The 25,651-nt window shown below is 44.4% G+C and overlaps 1 protein-coding gene across 1 annotated transcript in view; it reads right to left on the minus strand.

Moving 5' to 3' along the window:
• LOC145409542 (cell adhesion molecule Dscam2-like) overlaps window positions 1-25,651 on the minus strand; it is a 75,695-nt gene that overhangs the window by 30,261 nt on the left and 19,783 nt on the right. The window contains exons 16-28 of the mRNA XM_080279933.1: window positions 24,971-25,147; window positions 22,326-22,463; window positions 20,199-20,361; window positions 19,527-19,672; window positions 17,397-17,527; window positions 15,408-15,494; window positions 13,686-13,947; window positions 12,352-12,534; window positions 8,637-8,822; window positions 7,106-7,212; window positions 6,156-6,345; window positions 4,226-4,397; window positions 1,906-2,094 (exon numbers count right to left, since the gene is read on the minus strand). Coding sequence (XP_080136059.1) covers window positions 1,906-2,094; window positions 4,226-4,397; window positions 6,156-6,345; window positions 7,106-7,212; window positions 8,637-8,822; window positions 12,352-12,534; window positions 13,686-13,947; window positions 15,408-15,494; window positions 17,397-17,527; window positions 19,527-19,672; window positions 20,199-20,361; window positions 22,326-22,463; window positions 24,971-25,147 — 2,131 coding nt within the window. The remainder of the gene's footprint in view (window positions 1-1,905; window positions 2,095-4,225; window positions 4,398-6,155; window positions 6,346-7,105; window positions 7,213-8,636; window positions 8,823-12,351; window positions 12,535-13,685; window positions 13,948-15,407; window positions 15,495-17,396; window positions 17,528-19,526; window positions 19,673-20,198; window positions 20,362-22,325; window positions 22,464-24,970; window positions 25,148-25,651) is intronic.

The following is a 25,651-nucleotide window of genomic DNA, read 5'->3' on the forward strand; positions in this document are numbered from 1 at the left end:
CCATACCTTCCCACTAATCCACACTCCCTCCCTCAGTCATCTGTAACTACACTCATTTCCAAATTAGAATTATAGTCAAAGGTAAGTGAGTCAGAGTGAGGGTAGCGTGAACAGGTGTGAAAAGGTGTGTATCGTTGCCAAATTTATTTTTAATCTGGGGCAGACTGTTATTAAGTACGTTTCAAATAACAGAGTACAAAGCCTCTATTGTTAGTTACGTTTACAGTATATTTAATTAGATGTCACTGTGTACATTCACCACAGGTTCCGTATTCAGAGACAGGCTTCAAGTTTCGGGAAGCATTCTTGAATTCTGAAACTTTGTTTACTAACATCTCAATCAGCTAAATGATATGTTTCTTACTCTGTGTGCTTCAGTGAGATCCATGCAATCAAATATAAACAAATGCAGTGCTCTGAGCTTGAAATTTGCTTGTAAACGCGTAAATAGAGGGAGAAACCGTGCATTTGCGTCATTTACCCTACAGTTGGCTATTTACTGCTTATATTAGGAAGGTCGGATATTGTAACCTTCTATCTTGTCTTTGAGGGGACGGCTTAGTCTGCTAGTGTGGGAAGGACTGGTGTTTTTGTCTGCTTTTTGGAACTGCTAATCAACCATGCAGACAGTTTAGGTCAAGAGCAAACAATATAAAGTATGAAACTGGTTGTGGGAAGCAGAAAAATAATGCATCGTATTGTAGACGCTGGTAACGCTGACTGAGCCGTACCCACAACACACGAAATTTGAGATGTGTAAATAAGGACCACTCTGCACTCTACAAGTGTAATATAACTCTGAAATAGAGTCGATTGACTAAGTTTTAGGGAATATCTCAAGGCTCTGAAGCATGATCTCGTCCTTCATTTATATTTATTTCAATCTGTTGTTGACTTGTATACAGTATATTATTATTTTTTTGCAGTGCAAGAAAGAAGGAACCAAAGGCCTGGAGCCCTCAAGATTGTTCCCTCCAAGAAACACAAAATAAAACAGTGCAAAAACAAGCTACGAGAGATAAATCCCAAAGTAATACAGTCATGGCACAAAGTTGATTGACTGACTCTTATTATATTCTTTTCACCTTAATTTGGCCCTGATTTCCGTCCTTTTGTAGCTTACTTCATGTAAGTCAAAAGCAGATTGAGACAATGCTGCAACTCTACATCCATTCCATAGCACTTTTGTGACTAGCACCATATTCTAGTATTACTCAAGTTTTACATCCCAGCATTCTAGAAGGAGAGATGGCAATTTTAGGCCAGGTTAGTGTGAAAAGAGTATAGAAGAAGGCATAGGGGCGTATCGTAGGGATCCGAGGCCTCATGCTGTGTTAGATTTACTTCATTCAAACTGCTTCATGCAATAATATTTAACCCCTGTGTCATATATCATCCATCCATCCATCATCCAATCCTATGCTGCCCCATTAGAAGCGTAGGAGCCCTGGGCAAGGCAAGTTGGTCCTGACATTTAAAAGAGTGACCAGCCTCACTCTTCCCTGAGTGGCATTACATGAGCAAGAAACCCCAGCCACCCCTTGGATATAAACCTACAGCGGCTCAATCCGACTGGAGCGCCTTAATTACCCACTAAAACACAAGGCGCCATAATTTGGTTACATGGTTAACAACCAGCTTAATTAATGGTTTCCTGGTGTACAGGAAACCATTTGGTTTGTCACTCAGTGTAGAGTCACCATAGGCAGAAGGATGAGGAAAGAGTGAAGGACAGAAAGACAGAAGAGGGAGTGTAAAGTCACCCACAGGCAGAAAGATGAGGAAAGAATGAAGGAAAGACAGAAGAGGAAGGAAGGAGGAGAGGAAGGGGCAGACACTCAAACTGTCAGTAATGTGTAAGTCCTTAAGTAAGTTAACCATGGCATAAAGTCAACTGCGTGTTACCTGAAGGTGGCATAGGGGCATATCTCATAAGGATCCGACGCCTCATCCTGCGTCTTGAGGGAGGCCAGCGACCCCCTTTGCTTCTTGGTAGGGGCCGGGGAGTACAGGTGATCACAGCGGGTTAGTTCACGGTTCATGGCGTTGTCGGCCTCGTCGCTGCCACCCTTCTGGTTCACACTCTCGCCCTGTCTGATGGTCGGGGATGTGGTTATTCATGCTGTTTCATCATCATCATCATCACCATCACCATCACCATCATCATCATCATCATCATCGTCACCGTCATCATCATAATCTCTATCGTGTTTATTATTATTAACATCATCATCATCATCATATTTATCCTTCTCCTCCTTCTCCTCCTCCTCCTCATCATCATCATCATCTTATCCCCACTTAAAGATGGGGTCACACAGGGTTCAGAAAGCAAGGAAAAAAATACAATAGAGTGAGAATTTAAACAACAGGATGAACCGCAAAATGGGCCACAAGCTAACTCACTCTTCGTTCAAGCCCAAGGAATCCTGACGCCACATTTTTCCTATATTATTTCCCATACTTTTCTTGGCTTAACTTGACCTAAATTTGATAACTCTCCATCTAGGGTGCTGAGTAGTAACTAGAGACTGACACAAGCAATAAAGCTAGTCACGAAGTGTTATGGAAACGACACACAACAGAAGGTCTCTTAACTCCGCCACTGACCTACGGAAAATTTGCTGCAAAAAGATGAAAATCTACTCGAGGTTAAGGTGAAAAATCTGTAATTATATCTATATCTAAAATTAATCTATAAAGAATATAATGTTAACGCGTTTATATTACGATTTTTACATCCTTAACACCATGACTTATATGGCAAACAAGGAAAAAACAGACTGCTAGAAAAGGGAAAGAACTGCGTAGCGATGACAAACAGGAGAAAAGGATTAATGTAGCAATGAAAAACAGGAAAAATATACAATAGGAGTGAGGCATCAAAAAGAAAGTTGCTAAAAATATATGAGCTATCACGGGAGGAAACAGTCAGCACTTTTTTTCCGGCAGTTGCGATGGGAAGTGCCACGTGATGTATTTTTGAGTGTTACCATTATGAAGAACACAATGCAAGACTGTGCACGTATACTCTTCGGTTGAGGAAGCTCCCTAGCACCTTCTCCTAAGCGATTTATTTCATTTATTACACCTTACTGTACTCCTGTGTTACATAAACCCTTTCAGTATCGCCATACTCTGCATAAATATCCTACAAAAGGATATTAACCAGTCACAGCCAAAAATAAATCGCTAAGGAAGAGGCGCTAGCAAGCTTCTTTACCGGATGAGAATATGAGCCTGTGTGGAGGAAGAGACGCCCTGAAGAAGGCGGAAGAAAGTGATAGAGAAGTTAGGACACAATACTGATAGGAAACTGAAGGTGATTTGTGGCCCGCTGATTTTCCCTCTATTTCCCTGGTCTTCTATTTAAGGAGCCTTCCAATGAGACGGTGTGTGTGTGTGTGTGTGTGTGTGTGTGTGTGTGTGTGTGTGTGTGTGTGTGTGTGTGTGCTTTTTTACTATTTTTGGTGACCATTCGTTAAGTCTCTTGTACAGCGATGCTTCAGTATCGTGGATTTGGAAAATATGTGACGACTTTAATTTCTTCATCTTCTTCTCCTTCTCCTTCTTCCTCTCCTCTCCTCCTCCTCCTCCTCCTCCTCCTCCTCCTGCTCCTCCTTCATCTTCTTCTTCTTATTATTATTATTATTATTATTAGTAGTAGTAGTAGTAGTAGTAGTAATAGTAGTAGTAGTAGTAGTAGTAGTAGTATTGATCATTATTGTTATTCAGTTTTAATTATCATTATTTTACGCATGCTCATTCTCGGCTGCAGAAATTGTGCCCCGTACCCTGGTGGCCGTGGGTGTGTCTTAACATCTCTTCCATTGCTGTTTATTCTGCAGCTCACACCTCAAGCCATGTCCATAATAAACAACATTACATAAAAGGAATGTCAAGGCGTAAGATGCAAAATAAGTGGAATAAAACGCTATGGAGGAGGCGATACGGAGCCTCCTGTATCACTGACAATACCGTACTGTCACAAAAATATCATATCTACAGTATACCCACGAAACCAACACCTACACTCATATCTACAGTACACCCAAAAGCCAACACCTACACCCATATCTACAGTATACCCAAAAGCCAACACCTACACCCATGTCTACAGTATACTCAAAAGCCAACACCTACACCCATATCTACAGTATACCCAAAAGCCAGCACACATACACTCATATCTACAGTATGCCCCAAAACCAAGGCCCTGACGTACCTGTAACCGCCGTATTTTCTTCTCCTGACGGCGACGCAGACACAGATGATTAATGCCGTAGCGAGGAGCAGAGCACTGACCACCCCCGCCACGATGTGTGCGTCCAGCCAGGCGTCCACACTCCTGGCCACACCGGGAGGCACCTCCTGCACCCACTCCTCCGTGATGAAGCCTGAGGAAGAGGCGCTTTTGAGAACAGGGGCAGATCCAGCTGTTGTCAGAAAAGGGGAGGGGAGGAGGGTATTATCCATTCTATATCCATAGACTGCATGTGTTTAAATTTTCTGGTGATAGTTAATTATATATGCATTATCATCATCATCATCATCATCATCATCCGGACCTCCTTTCCCACCCAAGGGCAGGGTGAGGAGTAGCAATATCCAGACAGCCCAAACTTGCCCAGTCCAATGGGCCACGCCTCCATTCACTCATCATTCAAGTCCCCGGAATCCTGGCTCTATCGGATACGTCAAAAACATTCACCAGGTTCTGTAGCTTCACATAAACGTATTATCACAAGCTATTTAAAATCCATAATGAGCGAAGCTTCATTCACGAGGGACTGGAACTTCGGAACATGTATTCCTGTTTTTCATCCAATAGTTCTTTATCCTTGTTAGAGAGAGAGAGAGAGAGAGAGAGAGAGAGAGATACAACACATCTTGACCTCCATCACTGTCCTTGTTAGCAACCAAATTCGGCTTTTTTCTTTTTCCTTTTTTTGTGATGGAACTCCGCCACTCCCACAACATGATCCCTATTTATAAAGCAAGGATGAGTCTCCTTGGTTACTATACTACTTTCATTTCAGTTTGGCCTAAATTTGCTATCTCACCATCTTGAAAGCTGAACTGTAACGATAAATTTACCCCAGAATGCTATGATGCTAGTCACGAAGAAATTTTGTGGAAAGTATATAGACCAGAAGCATAAATCTCTCTCTCTCTCTCTCTCTCTCTCTCTCTCTCTCTCTCTCTCTCTCTCTCTCTCTCTCTCTCACTGAGTCACGTAAAAATCAGCTACAGTAGATCGGAAATCAGGACCAAATGAGCTAGCGGAGAACGAACCATAAACTCGGCCCTTCACCCTGACTGCATTTTGCCATCACATGAACTTCAAGGGGTTAGGGATCCTCGCAGGTTAAAACACACACACACACACACACACACACACACACACACACACACACACACACACACACACAAAATCGTCTGTAAAATATGCCTACGCCAGTGAATCTACAGTTTTTTTTTTTTTTTTTTAATGTGTCCGACTCTGGGCATAGGCTTTACAGCCTGCTATCAAGGCCCAGCAGTCCTCCTACATACCATACACCTCTACATGTCACCACTTCGGCGCTAACACCCACCGTCCATATTGAATACATGCTAGGGCTGTCTCATACAGGACTGGTGTATTGGTATTAGCGGGGGTATTTTTACGACATGTCGGCGGGTCTTCTGGTAGATCAGTAAAGTCTGATTTAATGAAATTCAAATCCCTAAACTGTTCCCTGCCCCAGCCGGGATTCGAACCTGGGTCCGCTAGGACTGCAGGCCACCTCTCTACCGATTGAGCCACCGCCTCCGGACAATCAAGGTTATTCTGATTTTTTTTTCTAAGCTCACCTGACCTAACAACCCAGGCTTAATCAAGCTAACCTAACTAATCAAGGGTAACCAATCTAACCTCAATCAACTAAGCTAACAAAGAGCCTATCAGAAACTGCAATAATTACCCTTGAAGCTCACCTCCCTCGAAGCTCACCTCCCTCAAAGCTCACCTCCCTTGAAGCTCACCTCCCTCGAAGCTCACCACCTTCAAAGCTCACCTCCCTTGAAGCTCACCTCCCTCGAAGCTCACCTCCTTAGAAGCTCACCTCCCTCGAAGCTCACCTCCCTCGAAGCTCACCACCTTCAAAGCTCACCTCCTTCGCTGTCCTTGGTCGCCACTCTGTATACAACGGTGGTGTCTCCGGCGGTGGAAGCGGCCGTGATCCTCAGCAGGTGCCACGACGATGCGGTCAGGTCACACACGCCAAGGTCACTCGTGTCGCGGGTCACGTGAAGGTATAAGAACGTCCACCCTCCCTTGGAGACGTCCCTGCTCTGCTCAACCTGTCGAAGAAGTCAGACGGGAGAGACTGAACTGTGGGAAAGCCCAAAGTGACATCATCATCATCATCATCATCATCATCGTATTTTTGACCGAGATGATCCTGGTGTAGAAGTGAAACATACGTGACCCAACTTTGGGAACACTTAGTGACACCATAACCACCATCATTATCATCATCATCATCATCATCATTATCATCATCATCATCATCATATAATTGGTTTAAGTTAATCTGGTGTACAAATCAGAGATGAGACCGAACTGTGGCTATAACCGAAGTGACACCACAACCATCATCATCATCATCATCATCATCATCATATTTTTGGCTGAGATTGTCCTGGTGTAGAAGAGACTGAATTTTGGGGATACTAAAAGTGACATCATAAACATTCTCGTATCAATCCCCTGTCTCATATTATCACTGCTATCATGATTCTGTCAGCCTCCTCTCCTATATTATAGTATGTCGGTATTAATAATGAGAGTGGTGGTCATGTGGAGAAAATGGAGAATGAGAGACTGGCTAGGAGAATGTATCTGAGCAAGGAGGAGAGCGAGAAGGGGAGGTGGATATCGAGGATGAGGGGCAGCCAACTTCCGGCCAGGTGTAGAGGCGTAGTGTGACACAGGTGAGATCGAGGATGAAATGAAGGGATGGGATGGAGAGGTATATGAATGAGAGTGATTTGAAGGGAGGACAGCTTGATGGCGGAGGATAGCTCTGTCAAAATCAGTGTGAGGAGAGGGCAACGTTACCTTCCAGTGTGTAATGGGGCAGCCAACTTCCGGCCAGGTGTAGAGGCGTAGTGTGACACAGGTAGAATTGACCTCCACCAGCTGGGCAGGGTCGGGGCGTCCAGGGGCTGTCACAGGAAGACTAGCAATTAACATAACTTAATTGCCTGCCTCAATGACCCCCCCCCCCCCGTGTACAGCCCATTCCAGGTTACAATTACACTGTGCTAGTATTCTGGCCGGTTATGGAATCTCCCTAACACCTCTTCCTTAGCAGTTTATCAATTTGTACGTGTTTTATGCTGAGTATGGTGGTATTTGAACGATTAAAAAGACACACAAGAGGACAGCAGGGAGTAATAAGCAAAATAAATCGCTTAGGAAGTGGTGTTAGGGAGCTTCCTTAATGGAAGAGAATAAGGGCCCTAGGCTCACCTTTCCACAACTGCCCAAAACCAAACTAATACCATCACCTGTAATTATAATTTTTACGTGGAAGTCTTATAATTACAGGTGACGAGGTTAGCGTGAAGGAGTATGTGCAAGTGTGGATGGATGTGATTTGTGGCTGGGTGTAAGTATATATAACTGAAAATACACTACAAACGGACAGGTATTAATCTAAACCTTTTTCTGTCATTGGTCTTATATTCAGAAGTTTTAATCAATGTGTGTCTCATGGGGAGTATGCGAGGTGTCCAGGATCCGTCAGAGGAAGAGTAGGACTTAGTAAAGTTGCCTGCTTTCATGAACCTCGTGTGCTCGATAGGCCTAAGTATAAACCTTCCACCTTCATCACTAATCTCACATTCAGAGACTTCAATTTGTGAACGAGTGTCCAGCGCGGAACATATCCAGTCTTTACAGGCAGACAAAATTTTGCCTACAATTCCACTGCTTCTGCATCACACTCAGGGCATGTCCTTCACTTTCCTTCCTGAGGCATCATATCGGAGCATCATACATGGCCAGAGAAATATATCAGACCTCTTCCAGCGTAGCAATATTAGCCAGCAGCAGAACGTGAGAAACACAAGATGTTAGCTGAAGTTACCGGGTATGTCCCCGAAAGTTGTAGTAGTAGTAGTAGTAGTGGTAGTAGTAGTAGTAGTAGTAGTAGTAGTAGTAGTAGTAGTTGTTGTTGTTGTTGTTGTTGTAGCAGCAGCAGCAATTGCAGCAGTAGTGGTAGTAGTAGTAGTAGTAGTAGCAGTGGTAGTAGTAGTAGTAGTTGTTGTTGTTGTTGTAGCAGCAATTGTAGTAGTAGTAGCAGTAGTAGTAGCTGTTGTTGTTTTGTTGTTGTTGTTGTTATCCTGGACTCAGTGGACTGTTGGAAACCAACACGTCAACTAGTCGCTCCCTATAATCCTTTGTTGAATCCGTGTTGAGGTTTATTAAGGTGCAGTTTGTGGTGCTTGAAGTGAGTGTATTGTGATGGTGGTGGCATTATATTCTGGGTTTATTGGAGCGTTTGTGAGTTTTGTCTTGGCATTGTGTCTGTATGGGGGATCTAAAAGAGAAGCTTCAGAAGGACTACGAAGAATGAGGTACTTACGGCTGCCCAGTGTGGTGGCCAGAAGGACGGGGCTGGGTGGACTGGTGCCCTGGCTGTTCCACGCGGTGAGGTAGAGGTGGTGAGGCGCTCCACACGGCAGACCTCGCACCACTGCACCTGTACCACCTCTATCAACACGCACCTCCACCCACTCACCCGCCCTTACCCGGTGGTGCACGGTGTACCCTGTTGGTGACACATTATGACTGCAGTGAATGTGTTGCGGTAGTTACATGTGGCATTTTTTAAGTCCTTCTTTTGCCATTAAGTCTGGTATAATATGCAGGGAAACTGTCTAGTAAAGTTTCATTGCTACCTATAAAAATGACTGGCCAGTTTTGCTCTATTTACAGAACCTGTTGCATTTTAATACAGTAATATTATGGGACGTTATCGACATATAACGTAGACTCGCTGTACACGTGGTACTGCAGAGGGACGCCTTCATGTGGCAGCACTGATATAATTGGGCGGCTCAGTTACCTAGTTACACAAACGTCCTTCACCTACATCCCTGTCCCCTGAGCGGAGGATGGTGGACTGAAGGAGGATAGTTAAGCCTGCAGTCCACCGCGTTCACTATGAGATAGTCCTGGGTATGCAAGGAACTTGACTACACGCAGAGTTATTGATTCCTCCACAATATTCAGTATAGATTTTCGTTTCCTCTTCGTTCTGCTCACGAGTGACTTTACACTCCCTCTTCTATCTTTTTTTCCTTCATTCTTTCCCCTTCTTTCTGCCTATGGGTGACTCTACACTGAGTGACAATCCAATTGGCTTCCTGAACACCAGGAAGCCATTTACTACGCTGGGTGGTAACCATTTAACCGAATTATGGGGTCTGACGGTTTAGTAGGTAATTAAGGCGCCTCAATTGGACTGAGCCTGTGTAGGTTTATATCCAAGGGGTGGTTGGGTTTATTGCTCAGGTAGTGCTACTCAGGGATGAGTGAGGCTGGTTACTCATCTTAAATGTCAGGACCAACTTGCCCAGCCCCGGGCTCCTACGCTTCTCATTGGGCAATGTAGGATTGGATGATGGATGGATGGATGGCAATCTGTTATTGTACAGACACTAAATTAAGGTCCGTCACTCAGATTGCTTTTGCTGCTGCTGTTGTTGTTGTTGTTGTTCCTTCTTGTTATTTCTAGATCCATTTATTCAAGCTTCTCAAATTGAAGGGTTCAGATACGGCCTTCACAACCCCTTCACTGCAAGGACGCTCTCTTGAAGCTAAATAAAATTGTCTTGAGGCAGCAAGGTGCCACTGACAAAGACGTCACTGGACTGAAGGGGTTAATCTCTCAGCTCACCTTAGATGGGTGTTGCTCTTTCCCCACTTCTTACTTTGTACACAGGTAATTAACATGTCCCTCACCTATAATGGCTGCTTTACCATTAGTTAATACACACACACACACACACACACACACACTAAAATAGCCGTTCAACTTATTTAGAATGGGTGCTCCTTCATCGCCAGTTGCTGCTACTATAGTCTATTTGATTGACCTGTGCACCTGAGATGTATGGGGCAAGTAGGGTGTGTTTGTTTCGCGGCTGCTGATTGGCCGCTGATGATGTCATTGAAGTAAATGCAGGCATGTATTGTAATGCAACATGCTGACGTAGGTGTACACCGTGGGTGGATATTACAGTGCAACATGCGGACGTAGGTGTACACCGTGGGTGGATCCAGTGCAATATGCGGAAGTGGGTGTACGCCATGGGTGGATAATTTGCTTTTTTTTTTTTTTTTTTAAATATTCTCCCCACAGCAAAGGTGGGGAACGGGCAAACAAAGAGCCCGTCAGGGGAAAATGCGAAAAAAGCTCCTGTAAAGGAGCATAGCAGGGACGAAGACTGGCAGACAGGGCAAGGGCGGCAGAGGAAGGGAACGAGGCGATGGTGGAGACAACCCGATGATCGACGAGGCGAGGGGGAGAGCGGTAGACAGCACGGCGCCGATGGAGAGGGCGCCGGCATGCTCAGGTAGAACGCCCCAAACGACTCGGTGATGGTTCGCGGCCGGCTGCTCCGATGTTAAAGGCCCTCTCCCACTTCGGCGTAAATAGGCACGATGAAGCCACGATGAAAATCGTGGCCGAAGTCAGTGATGTGTCGGCGATTCTGACGAAGAATCGTGGTGTCGGCGTAATACCGGCGACACCAGTACAACAAAACGCCGAAACCTCGGCGGAGTATACGATATAACTGGCGACTAGTAGCCGACATATCGCCGATATGTCGGCGTAATGCACAAGCATTATTCTAAATTCAAATTTTAACGGGTTTTTTTATGGCGACTCAACGGCGATAAAGGTACATCGGCGGCGTGCTGTCGACGATGTATCGTCGATGTGTCGGCGAATGCATTGCACGCACCTCGCAGACAAAACGCTGAGGCCATCGCAGGTGCCTCGCCGTCATCGGCGTATTTAAGGCGATTAATCGACGGTTCATCCGCGAAATGTCGGCGATATATCACCGACATTCATAAGATGAAATATTACTGTCGCACAACCCGGTACATATCGTACGGTTTACGTAGGCTATGTCGTATTAACCTTACCGATGCATCGCCGATACATTGCCGACGCTTCGCCGTATGACCGTATGACATCTCAACGGTTTTTTTCACCGCCGACGCCTCGCCGATGTCGGCGATCATACGCGGTTTATACGCCGGGTAATCGCTGACGTCGCCGAGGCGTCGCCTTGTTGTCAATGACTAATCTGCGAAATTTTACAAAATCGTGGAAGGCCACGACGTTTTCATGCAGCATGAAAACGTCGTGGCCCCCCACGACAAATTTCCACCTCGTGCGACGTATCGGCGCCATGCCACGAAGGGACAAGATTTTGATCACGAATACCCACGATTAGGGATTTTTGACACATCGTGACTTTATCTTCCACACTTTCGCCGAAGTGGGAGAGGGCCTTAACAGAGGGCAGAGAGGGACGAGAGCGAGATGGACAAAACGGCGCCGATGGTACGGGCGCCGAAGCACAGGTCGAAAATCCCGAACTCTGCCCTCAACCCCCATCTGACTCGCTCCAGCTCTCCACAGCAGCAGGTGGAAGCGTGGAGGGTAGGCCCGGTCCTGGTGGTCAACAGGGCACAGCCCCGGTCCTGGTGGTGACGGAGAGAGGGTCGTCGGCCGGGTATAAAGGGCGGAGGAGCCTCAATCTCCTGATGGACCGACCAGGGCACTCCCCATGATGGAAGGACAGGCCCGTCCCTTGGCTGGTGCGGCTGCTGTGGAGAGCTGGTCACGCCGGGAACAGCGGTGGAGGTGTTGCCTCGGCGAGAGGTGGGCTGCGAGTGGATAATTTGCTTCAGACGTCACTCATCGTTTAATGAAACTTTATAATCAAGTTTAATTTTCTTTGACAACAGTAAACTTTTTAAAGCTAATTTCGACCTCTTTAGCTTCGGAAATTATTCCATAATTAATCTGGCTGCTTGTATTGAAGGCAATTTAAAAATATAAATATATATGTGTTAAAATAAGAAGAGCTGTAGATTTACATCTTCAGCGACCAATCAGCATCCGCGATTCAAACACACCCTACCCGCCCCATGCATCTCAGCTGCACAGGTCAATCAAATAGACTATACTACTACTACTACTACTACTACTACTACTACTACTACTACCGGTACTACAACACACACACACACACTCACACAACCTCTCAGCTTACCTAGAATGGGTGCCCCTCCATCGCCAGTGGGTGTAATGGTAAGGTTGAGGGTGTGGTGGGTGGCGTGTGCTAGTGCCAGGGTGGGCGGTGGTGGTGGGGTGAGAGCAACAACTTGGTGGGTCACGCTGTCCTCCCCCACACTGTTTCGCACCCAGCATGTGTAGTTCTCAGTCTCCCTCACAGCTGCGATTATAATGATGTTACTGATGATACTATTTGCTCTTCACTTTAACTTGGCCTAAAATTGTCCTCTCTCTCTCTCTCTCTCTCTCTCTCTCTCTCTCTCTCTCTCTCTCTCTCTCTCTCTCTCGAACGCTGAGTTGTAACGATAAAGTAACACTAGAATCAGATATTAGTCACGAAGCAGTATTATGGAATGAATGCGTTATACACGATGTTCTTATTGATACTGCTAAACTCTTTTCACTTTAACTTGGCCTAAAACTGGCAACTCCATCTTAAACGCTCAATTCCAATGATTGATTAATATTAGAATAAGATGCTAGTGACGAAGAAGTGCTGTGGCAAGGATGCAGAGACAGGCATTATCTTATACTGCCACAGAGCTATGTAAAATAAGCAGCAAGAGAACGATAATCTAGGCCGGGTAAAAATAAAAGATTCATAGAAACTGCTAGCATTTACAAACGCAAAAATTTACCCACTCTTACACTGCACCTAATTAATACTTCAGTCTTGCCAGTCATTCCCCTCCCTGACATTTTTCAAGGAGAGTCATCTAAGGACAGAGGATCATATCAAGGCCAGTCTAAGGGCAGAGGATCATACCAAGGCCCATCTAAAGACAGAGAATCATTCCAAGGCCTGTATTCTCGTCGGTTAAGGAAGCTCCATAGCACCTTTTTCTAGACAATTTACTTTGCTGATCCCACCTTATTGTCCTCCTATCTTTTACATAAATCCTTCCAATATCACCATATTCTGCATAAATAACCTACAAAACGATACTAACCAGCCATAACTGTCTCGTCACCACTTGTCTCAGTCAATGGTTACAGTGGTGGACAAGTACATAATGCAGAATAATCCCTGACTGTGCATACAGTAGGTGAAATAAGCAGGAAGTATAACATGGAACTTTGGTCAAGAACTGGTGACTGTAGACCACTGTGCAACGTGCTGCCACTGGTTCTTGAGATGGAGGTTGATTCTGGCAGTGGGTAAGTCAGTTGGCTGCCTCTTACTGTCACTCCGTCTCGAGTCCAAATGAAAATGGGACGCAGTGACCCTTAAATGAACGAATTAAGGCAACCTGTACTGGGACACTTGTGTCTAGAAAGGAGTACAATGGGTTTGGCTTTTATTTTACCCACCTGTGAGATGAAGGTCCCCCCCAGGCAGTGGCTGAGTCAGTTGGCTGCTCTGTACTGTCACGCCGGCTCGTGTCCAAGTGATGGTGGGGGGCGGCGACCCCAGCCCCCGACACCCCAGGGTCACTCCAGATCCCACACCAACCCTCCAGGTCCTGCCCCCACCCACAGCCACGGAGGAGTACCTCGACTTGGGGGAGGGCAGGGCGGTCAGCTTGGGTGAGGCGTTGCCTTCACCCGCTGCTGTTGTGGCCGTCACCCACACCTGCAATGCCAACACCTGTCCGTCATATGAAACGTGTTTGTACAACTAGAGGCAAAATTTCAGTACTGTACTCCACAATTCGGGCATGCCATTACTGTATGTATGTATGGCTTGAGACTGCAGTTCACCTACTATTCCAGTGCGTTTATTTCACACTAGAATCATGTATTTATGTGTGTAAGGCCGCGGGGAGAGAAGTTCACTTACTCTTCCAGTGAGTTTATAAACTGCTTCAAGCATGTCTGTCGCTTTCCTCCCCAACGCATCATAATATGTGTGAGAATCGTCTATGGGCAGAGGAATGTACGGAGCCACTTTCAGCATAGAGATGTTTCTCAGTAGAAGAAAGTCAGAAGTATAGGTGCAGAATTAGACGTTTTGTAGCAGCATCATGTGTGGGCACAGAACCATACCAAGCTTCTCTCTGCTTCGGAATATAACCCAGTAGAAAAGAAGTGTGAATTTAAAGACGTAAAATATTAGGCAAACTTTCGCCCCATTATGTCACTGTGACAAATTTAAGGTTACTAAAAGCAGCAGTAGTTCACTACAAATAAGTATGAAAAGGAAAAATATTGTAACTTAGGGCATATAAGTGTAAGTCTTGTTTTATAGTCCAGTTTCTTATTAGAATTACACTCGACCACGACTCTCACCTGTTCACACCTGTCCAATACTCCATTATTTTAACCACATGCAGCTATAATTCTACTCTGGAATGGACTAGAGTGACAGGTGATGGAGTTGAAGTGATGGTGTATGGGCAGGTGTGGTAGGGTGCAAGGAGTGGCTGAGTAATTCTAAGCTACTCTAAGCATGATTGCTGACTAGAGGCTTCAGCATACAGGACGTCTAAATGTCAGATTAATCCAATGACGCTGCCTTTACGTGGTTAATATTTCAAATTGTATAGGAATGTGATGGCTACATTGCATTGCCACCTTAAAAAACAGCTTATTACATTTACAGAGTTCACTACAATCATGTTTCCTCAGCTTCAGAGAGATTTGTCGAGGTGAAGTGGTTAAATATTGCCTCTGTTTAACCTCTTCTGTACGAGAGGGCTTCCTAATATAAAATCGCTAAGAAGTAGCAGGAATGTACAAAAAATACCCGAAGACACTCTCATACTAATACTGTAGCACTTGGGTCGTATTCGCCAACATATTTACGACCCTTTCCCTGACGTAACTCTGATATGAATTCACAGGATGAACTAGGGACGCGGGGAAATTCTGCACCAACGTTTCCTTAACCATTCTGATAAAAGAAAACATATTAACCTCTGATAATTTCCCTCTCGTACCCAAGATCCTTATATATCTGTCTGTCAGTCTATCTATCTATTTACTTATCTTTTTGTAGGAGGAACAAGGAGTATGAGAAGACTTTAAACCTGTCCTTCCTGCGAGTCTGAGTTACGAGAGGGATTTAGTCGTAGGTGTCTATGCATACGGTACCTGGACCCTGGATCCTTGGGTGAGGCCGCTAAGCTCCCTCCACGTCACTTCAGAGCCACCTACGCCCACCACGTCCCTCACCGCTACCTGGAAACACACCTGGATGACTCGTACTTCCGGTGGTTAATGAAGTGCTCTAACACCTCTTCCTTACCGATTTATTTTTGGATCCGGCTGGCTGATATACTTTTGTACCTTATTTATGCACAGTAAGACCATATTAGAATGATTTAAGTAACACAGAAGAGGACGGTAAGGTGTAATAAGCAAAATAAATCGCTTAGGAAGAGGTGTAAGGAAGTTTGCCTGACTGACGAAATGAGGACCCATACCTCATTTACAACCTCACTTACTACCCCACTTACAACCTCACTTACTACCCCACTTACAACCCCACTTACAACCTCACTTACTACCCCACTTACAACCTCACTTACTACCTCACTTACAACCTCACTTACTACCCCACTTACAACCTCAGTTACAACCTCACTTACTACCCCATTTACAACCTCACTTACTACCCCACTTACAACCTCACTTACTACCCCACTTACAACCTCACTTACAACCTCACTTACTACCCTACTTACAACCTCACTTGCAATCTCACAACCTCACTTGCAACCTCACTTACTACCCCACTTACAACCCCACTTACAACCTCACTTACAACCGCACTTACAACCTCACTTATTACCGCACTTACAACCTCACTTACTACCCCACTCACAGCCTCACTTACTACCCCACTTACAACCTCACTTACTACCCCACTTACAACCTCACTTATTACCGAACTTACAACCTCACTTATTACCGCACTTACAACCTCACTTACTACCCCACTTACAACCTCACTTACTACCCCACTTACAACCTCACTTACTACCCTACCTACAACCTCACTTGCAATCTCACAACCTCACTTGCAACCTCACTTACTACCCCACTTACAACCCCACTTACAACCTCACTTACAACCCCACTTACAACCTCACTTACAACCCCACATACAACCTCACTTACAACCTCACTTACTACCCCACTCACAACCTCACTTACTACCTCACTTACTACCCCATACTCTGCTCACACTAACCTGGCCTAAAATTGCCATCTCTTCATCTTCATTGTCGAGCTACAACAGAGATTAACACTAAAATATGCTGCTAGTCACGAAGCAGTGGTGTGGAAAGGATGTAGAGCTGCATTTTCTTATATTCTTCCCTGTAGCTACGGGAAATTAAATGCAAGAGGACAAAAATTTCCGCCAAGTTGAAGTGAGCTACCTGTAAGTATAGCAACATAACAGAGAGAGACTGACAGACACAAAATCTTATCCTGTATTTCAGACAGCATAACTTGGGGTAGATTCTATGTGTGGTTATGAAACAGGAAAGAGTCTCCTTGGTTACTATTCCAATCGACTCTCCAATCTAAATACACATGACCATCAACTGAACTGAAGAAGGTTAGGGATCTTCATCAGACTTAAAGTTCTATAGAATTTTTTTTCATTGATTTCAAGGAGACAAAAACTAGGGTGGTTTGAACTAATACATCAGAACTATACTCTTTTCACTATAACTTGGCCTAAAATCGACACCTCTCCATTTTGCGCTGTGCTGCTTAACTGTCTTCCTGAATTCCTTTACTTGTCTCGTTTCCCTAGTGCTGCCTCCTCGCCTGGTCACTATGCCCTTTTCAGTATAACTAAATTGACAACTAAATTCATAACTAAATTGGCCTAAAATTGACAACTCTCCATCTTTCGCTATGCTACTTAACTGTTTTCCTATCTATCTGTCTATCTGACGCCTAAACCCGTAAGGGATGGCCACAAAAATATCGCCTCATGTCGCTCTGTCCCCCGCCATTTCACTGCCATCACGCCAGCTCACACCCCCCTCTCTCATATACCTCTCCACTCCATCTGTTTTCCCGAGTACCTTTATGTGTGTCGTCTACCTGGTGCTGCCTCCTCACCTGGTCATTCTTGGCGGAGTAGAGGGTGTAGTGGAGGACGACACCTGTGGAGGGTCGAGGGGGAGACCAGGTAACCAGCACCGTCGTTGGCCCCGTCACCACCGCCCGTATGGCTTCAGGGGGACCAGGTACTGAAGCAAAGATAGTACTCTCTGATGGGCTACATGAAGCACATCTATTAATAAAAAAGGAAATGAAAAGACACAGAGAAAAATGTTCTGATGGACCAGGCATAAAGATAAAGAAATGATTCTCTCTGCTGGGTAATATGAAGTGTATCTATAAATAAAATGCAAATGAAAAGACAGAGAAAATAATGTGGGACACAGAAGAAAAGCAAAGAAATGGTGAATGAATGTAGTCGGTCATTCATTAAGATTTTTGTTTCTGGTAAAAATAAATATCGATAAAGTATATTCAGATAGTCATTACTGTAAGATGGAGTCAGGATTCCAGTGGCTTGAATGATGAGTGAATGTGTGTATGGCCCATTTCATTGGACGTCTGTTGATTAGATCCTTCTCTAGCGTGTTTTTTTTATTATTATTATTCTTTTCTGGACCCTGACCGACCCCAACCTTATGTGGGAAAAGGAGGTCGGGATGATGATGATGATGACTGAGTGAACGAGTGAGTGAGTGACTGACTAACCAAATGAATGAATGAATGAATGAGGGAGCGAGAGAGTGAGTGAGTGAGAGAATGAATGAATGAGTGAGCGAGTGTGTGAATGAGTGAGCGAATGAATGAACGAATAAATGAATAAATAAATGAGTGAGCGGGTGAGTGAGTGAGCGAATGAATGAACGAATGAATGAATAAATGAATGAGTGAGTGAATGAGTATGCGAGCGAATGAATGAACGAATGCATGAATAAATGAATGAATGATTGAATGAAGGTGAGCAATACTGCAATAAACAAAGAAGCCATGTTTTAAAACTCCTCACTGGCAAATGATCAATTGCGCCTCAGTGAATCAAGTCAGAGAAATATGAATCCGAGGAAGATTATTATTGATGTCATTCCTACAGCGTCCAGCAATTGTTAACTCTCACGCAAAACACCTGTACTCTCTCCACTTTAACTTGGCCTAGAATTGGTCAGATATCCTTACTGAATGCTGAGAGAGAGAGAGAGAGAGAGAGAGAGAGAGAGAGAGAGAGAGAAGGATGCGGAGCGACGTATTGTGTTATTTAGCAAGGAGGACTGCCAATGGACGAACAATGTCGCCAGGTTAAGGTGAACAGACTGTAGCTCTGATTCACCTTTCCTTCCTGAGTGTGGCTGGATATCATAGCAAACTGTCTGAGAATATACAAGTGGGAATCTAAAAACATGGATCGGTATGCTCGTCGATTAAGGAAGTTCCCTAATACCTTTCCTAAACGATTTAGTTTGCTTATTACACCTTACTGTCCTTTTCTGTGTTATATAAATCCATCAAACATCGCCATACTCTGCATAAATAACGTGCAAAAGGATATTAACTAGCCATATTTGAAAATAAAGCGCTGAGGAAGAGGTGTTAGGGAACTTCCTTATCCGACAAGAATACTAGCCATGCCCAACATATAGCTACCTAAAAATCCTTCTTCAGAGTAGGAAGGCAGAGTAAGAATGAATCGCTTACGTAAAATGACAGCGTACTCACTCCTAATAACTGCAATATTATTTTCCTTGAGGGACGTATCGTAGGTGACAATAGGGTTCGTAACATCTTCCTCTTAGTGATTAATTTGGACTATTAGAGCTTACAATTAAATCAGTGGCAAACAAGAGGATATGGGAGTGTAAGAGGGAGAATAAATCGTCAGGGAAATGGTGTTGCGATAAGCCAACCTAAAATACGACCCTGAATTTCAACATTAGACCCTAATTTGTAAAGTGGTAGGTTCGATCCCTTAGTAGCTTCCTAACACATTCCTGGGCGATTTATTTTGCTTATTACACCTTACTGTTTATTCTTCTGCGTGTCTTTGGTTCAGGGTATGATGATATTAAACAGACATAATATATATTAAATTTGAGAGAATGAAGGTATAATCTGCAAACATAAATCGCTAAGGAACAAGCCCTACGAGGTCTCCCATGCAATTCAGAATAGAGGCGCCAAATGCTCGATCTCTACCATCATCCTCGGTGCGACAGAAGACCGGGTAGTTTGGGGCGCTGTACCCGACGTCGTTGAAGGCCGTGACGGTGACGCTGACGTTGGCTGAGGGCGGCAGGGAGTCCAGGTTCTTCTCCAGGTTGGTCGTGTTCACCTGCCACGCCCTACCTGGTGACCGGAAGGCGCAGGTGTGAGTAGGCAGGGGTGGTGGGAGGCCCTCTGGCTGTGTGTGTGTGTGTGTGTGTGTGTGTGTGTGTGTGTGTGTAGATAGATGGATTGATAGAGGGAGAGATAGATAAACTGTGTGTGTACATAGATGGACAGACAGAGAGAGAGAGAGAGAGAGAGAGAGAGAGAGAGAGAGAGAGAGAGAGAGAGAGAGGGGTGAGGTGGAGACGTATGTGAATGGTGATGGTGTGAGCTGGAGGGAGGGCAGCTTGAAGACGGGGGACAAGGTGACATGTAGGGGCTCTGTTTGTGGCCACCCCCTTCAGGATGAAGGCGTCTGACTACAGGTAGATTGATAGATAAATAAATAAGTAGGTAAATACAAAGATAGATAGACAGGTATACGTACATACATGTATACATATCGTACTGACAGACAGACAGACACAAATAGATAGATAAACAGGCAGACAGATAGACAGACAGAGAAAGAAACAGTTAGACAGACATAAAGCCCACCACTTACTGTTGGCGTGGGCGTGGGCGTAGGAGGTGGGCGTGGCTGTGATGGTATATCCGGCCACCGCAGAGTGGGCGCAGGTGGTGGGCGGGGGCGACCACCACACCCGCACCCCACCACGCCCAGACCCGCGGCACGACACTCTGGCAGGTGGACACGACGGGGCTGAAGTACCGGGGAAACATTACAATATTTTCCATTTCCAATGACGTTTTTTGTTATAGTTCTTGCATATTATCTTGGCCCAGATTCTCGTCCTTTAGCAGGTTATTTCTCCATCCATCTATCTATCTATAGCCAGGCGCCATAATCCCATGAAGGGTGGCCGTTTGACTCTGAATTAGTCGTTTTAAGGAGAGGGGCACTAACCCTCCGCCAACACACTTGTTGATACGTAGGAAACACGTATGGGTTCAGTGGCATAAACAGACATTGCCACGGCTCTACCCTTCTCATAACACTCCCTCGCGACTAACATAATAATCTAGTGTTAATAAAAGACACTGTTTCGGGGCTACACCCTCCCATAACACTTCTTCGTGACAAACACACCAATCTAGTGTTCATCTGTTACTACAAATCAGCATTCAAGATAGAGAGATTGCACTTTTAGGGGAAGGTAGAGTAAAACGAGTATGGACGATGTTACTAAGAACTCTCCAATCGTGAGGGAGGCAAAATAAGCAGGTAGATTATTAAGTAAGGGGGAGCCAAGACTTGAAATTATTGGAACTTGAATTTGGCTATGTTATTTTTTATTAATTATCATTATTATTATTATTATTATTATTTTTTTAGGGAATAATCTTACTGGTTCTGGCCTAGGCTTCCTTCTTCCTTGCATTAAAAAAAAAAATGATAAGAAAAGAGCCTCGAGTACAGTATGCTTGACTGGAAAGCGGGCATGGAGGTCTACGGATTCCATGGTACTAGTCCTAGCAGCTCTCTTGCCCTTTACCTGTAGTGAGTGTCTGTATGCTAATCAAGTCCTTCGTACAGTAAGCCGGCATAATATATACAACTCTCTCTTCTTGCACAAAACATTAATTCTCTCTCCTTGTACAAAACGCTAACAGTGACAGGCTTTGGCATTCAGGTGTCCCGGGTTTCTCTTCAGTATATTAAGCCGTTTGGCCTGAAAAACTATACTCCTTTTACTCGAACTTGACCCAAAATTGCCACCCATCCAACTTGAATGCTGAGTTGTAAGAAAAGACTGACACTAGATTTTTATGCTAGTCACAAAGAAGTGCCATGGAAAGTATGAAGAGCGGTAACACTATTTCTGCCACAGAGCTACGTGAAATAAGCTGCAAAAGGACGAAAATCTGGGCCAAGTTAAGCTGAAAGGAGTATAGTGAATAACATAGTAGGTAGTTCACAGCTAAAGGGTTAAGGGTTCGCCCACTTGCCAACCGCATCGTCATTTCCTTAGCTATTTATTCTGAACAGTGCTCCTCAGAATCCTTTTGTATATCACTGATGCAAACAATGGTGAAATTAAAACGATAGAAACAGCATTGAAGATATTATCAAGATGTAATATGCAACATAAATCACTAAGGAAGAGGTGCTACGAAGCTTCAAATGAAATCTACAATACAGTTAAGACTCTCAACAAAAAGTAGCAGTTTTGAAAGTGGTCTCAAATCCATTCTAAAATTGATATATACTCTGGCACAGCTCAGACCCTTCCACCTCTCCCTCCACTCCCTTGCTCTATCTCCATCATCTATTACACTATACTGTAGTTCTGGCCGTGTGTGTGTGTGTGTGTGTGTGTGTGTGTGTGTGTGTGTGTGTGTGTGTGTGTAGCCGAAACTAAGAAAAGGAAGCTTGGCAAGATGGTTACAACTGAGTCACAGATGGGACCGTTTCAATTTCATGTCGATTGAAAGTTTGTAAAAAGGTGTTTTGAACCTTAACTGTTTCCGCTGGTTTTACAGTACGAGGAATGCGTCTGGGATTGTGGCCTCTCAGCACTTGTTTGTAACTATAATTCTAATTTGAACTGGACTATAATGACAGGTGATGGAGAGTGAGGGAGTGTGGGCAGGTGTGGAAGGATGTGAGACATGGCCAGGTGTACAGTAGTTGTAATCTGGAGTGTACCTTGGGATGCCACTCACCGTCATGGCTGGTGGAGTCGACTATCCTTGGTGAGGACAGTGGGCCTGGTCCCGCCCTGGTGAAGACTCTCACTGCCACCTCGTACAGCGTGGCGGGTGTCAGGCCTCTCACCTCGTACTGCTCAACGCCACCTGGTTCTGGGCAGCAGGGACCATTTTAGAACTTGTGTGTTACTACTACTACTACTACTACTACCACGTCTGTTGCTACTGCTGTCATTAAGTGGTAGTCGTGGGCACCTACCATCCATTAGCTTAATGTAGTGCTACCTTCAGGTGACAACAGTGAATGACAAGCCCAGTGGTTTCTTGTATCAGAGGAAACCACTTATTATGCTGGCGGGTAACCACATAACCAAAAGGACACCTGGTGGTCTAGTGGGTTATGGCTCTCCAACCAGATGTGGTCCAGCCAATGGGTAGACGGGGTTTACTGCTCACGTAATACTTTACTACTTTCCTCTTTCTCTTTATTTTCTGGATCCTACCTCATCTCATTCTCATGCAAGAGAGAGGCCACGATGATGATGGTTTTCCAGTGCATCTACGGATTCTGAAAGCAGTTGCATTTGCTGGTTCGTATAATAAGTATCTTTCGGTAACATTTATTACGTACTAACCGAAAAAGTCCGCCCTCCGGGCAGACTTTTTCGGCTAGCTCGTGTGGAGAGCTGATTGGGCCTTCGGCCAATATGCCTAATGTAGTTATGTAAGAAAGTCACAACTTAATTTTATTAAAAGTTTGATAGACTTAAAAATTTGACACTAAAGTTTAACATGGGTTACAAAAAAATATTGACGTGGAAAATTCAACTATGAAATACGTAAAAAACAAAAAATTTTCAACATACAATTAATCCTAATAAATTATATACCAAAACACTCCCTGGATCATGCTGACTCAGAATATGTATTATATGTGGGGGTAGACCCTAAAGGAGCCGAGTTTATAGGTAACAAACATACAAACATTCGCCTTTATTATTACTGATATAACAGGTGAAGAGAAACATCTATGAAGGAAAATGTACCCGTCCTCCATATGAATAAATATGAATATATATATATTAATAGATATCTACATGTATAGACAGACAGATAGATAGATAGATAGATAGATATAGATAGATAGATAGATAGATATATATATTATATATATATATATATATATATAGACAGACAGATAGATAGATAGATAGATAGATATAGATAGATAGATAGATTATATCTATCTATTTATCTATCTACCTATATATATATATATATATATATATATATATATATATATATAAAAATGATTAGATGTTTGAGGTAGAGCCATGATCCGAGGGGCGTTAATGGTGTTTCAATGATTACCTGTCCTTGTCACTGGACATTTCGTTGATACTTTTTCCTGCTTTCAATTTCCTTGTTTTATGGGCCCACCTTACCCGATCCTTAGGTGGGTCAAAGAGCTCAGGATCATGAAGATAATGGTAATGATGATGATGATGATGATGATCACCATCATCATGGATTATTATTTATTTTGCTCATAACTGAGGTTCCCGTCGATATATTTTAAAGAAAAGTTTGCTGTATTTCAGTCAGACCTGTAATGTGTGTGGCAGACCTGTGACTGGCCTGCTGATGTATATAATGTGTGTGGCAGACCTGTGACTGGCCTGCTGATGTATATAATGTGTGTGGCAGACCTGTGACTGGCCTGCTGATGTATATAATGTGTGTGGCAGACCTGTGACTGGCCTGCTGATGTATATAATGTGTGTGGCAGACCTGTGACTGGCCTGCTGATGTATATAATGTGTGTGGCAGACCTGTGACTGGCCTGCTGATGTATATAATGTGTGTGGCAGACCTGTGACTGGCCTGCTGATGTATATAATGTGTGTGGCAGACCTGTGACTGGCCTGCTGATGTATATAATGTGTGTGGCAGACCTGTGACTGGCCTGCTGATGTATATAATGTGTGTGGCAGACCTGTGACTGGCCTGGTGATGTATATAATGTGTGTGGCAGACCTGTGACTGGCCTGGTGATGTATATAATGTGTGTGGCAGACCTGTGACTGGCCTGCTGATGTATATAATGTGTGTGGCAGACCTGTGACTGGCCTGGTGATGTATATAATGTGTGTGGCAGACCTGTGACTGGCCTGGTGATGTATATAATGTGTGTGGCAGACCTGTGACTGGCCTGGTGATGTATATAATGTGTGTGGCAGACCTGTGACTGGCCTGGTGATGTATATAATGTGTGTGGCAGACCTGTGACTGGCCTGCTGATGTATATAATGTGTGTGGCAGACCTGTGACTGGCCTGGTGATGTATATAATGTGTATGGCAGACCTGTGACTGGCCTGCTGATATATATAATGTGTGTGTGGCAGACCTGTGACTGGCCTGCTGATGTATATAATGTGTGTGTGGCAGACCTGTGACTGGCCTGGTGATGTATATAATGTGTGTGTGGCAGACCTGTGACTGGCCTGGTGATGTATATAATGTGTGTGTGGCAGACCTGTGACTGGCCTGCTGATGTATATAATGTGTGTGGCAGACCTGTGACTGGCCTGGTGATGTATATAATGTGTGTGGCAGACCTGTGACTGGCCTGCTGATGTATATAATGTGTGTGGCAGACCTGTGACTGGCCTGGTGATGTATATAATGTGTCCCTGGAGGTTCTGGCGCCTGACTGCGATGGTGTAGCCTCTCAGGGTGCCGTGGGTGAGGAGTGGATCAGGGGCGCTCCAGGTCACCAGCAGGGAGTGAGGACCCCCCGCGGCCACACGAACGTCCCGAGGAGCCCCTGAAGGTGCTGGAAGAAAAATGACATTTGAGCAGAGGCAGAATGTGACCTTCGACCTTATTATCAAAACAGTGAGGGCCATCACATTTTTACAATTATTTATAGACCACCTGTGATTCTTAGACGTCATTAGCCTGCATCCCACGTTTCAGAGCACAGTTTGCCGATTTGACTCAACCCACGCAAGTCAAGGAGTAGGTGAAAGCCTTACCCTCTAATCCGAGATATGAAGAGATTATCTTCAGCTGAATGCAATTCATTGGTGGCAGCAAGAATTAGTAATGAAACAGATTAGTGAAGGAGTCAAGATAGGCAATCAGATCATAATTTTAGACCCAATCTATCCTACAACACAACCAGAAATACTCTGATTTACACCTACACCCCTATCTGTATACTTGAATGGACGAAGCCTGGCCCAAGAGAGATGCAAATATTGTCCGCCAGTCTGACCGGCACGAGGATTAAACACAGGACTCATGGATTATGCCTAGTCGCGAGCTGGACGTGTTA

This window comes from Coenobita brevimanus, chromosome 9, assembly GCF_032717465.1.
Source record: "Coenobita brevimanus isolate Jiangsu-jjx chromosome 9, ASM3271746v2, whole genome shotgun sequence".
Classification (NCBI taxonomy): Eukaryota; Metazoa; Arthropoda; class Malacostraca; order Decapoda; family Coenobitidae; genus Coenobita; species Coenobita brevimanus.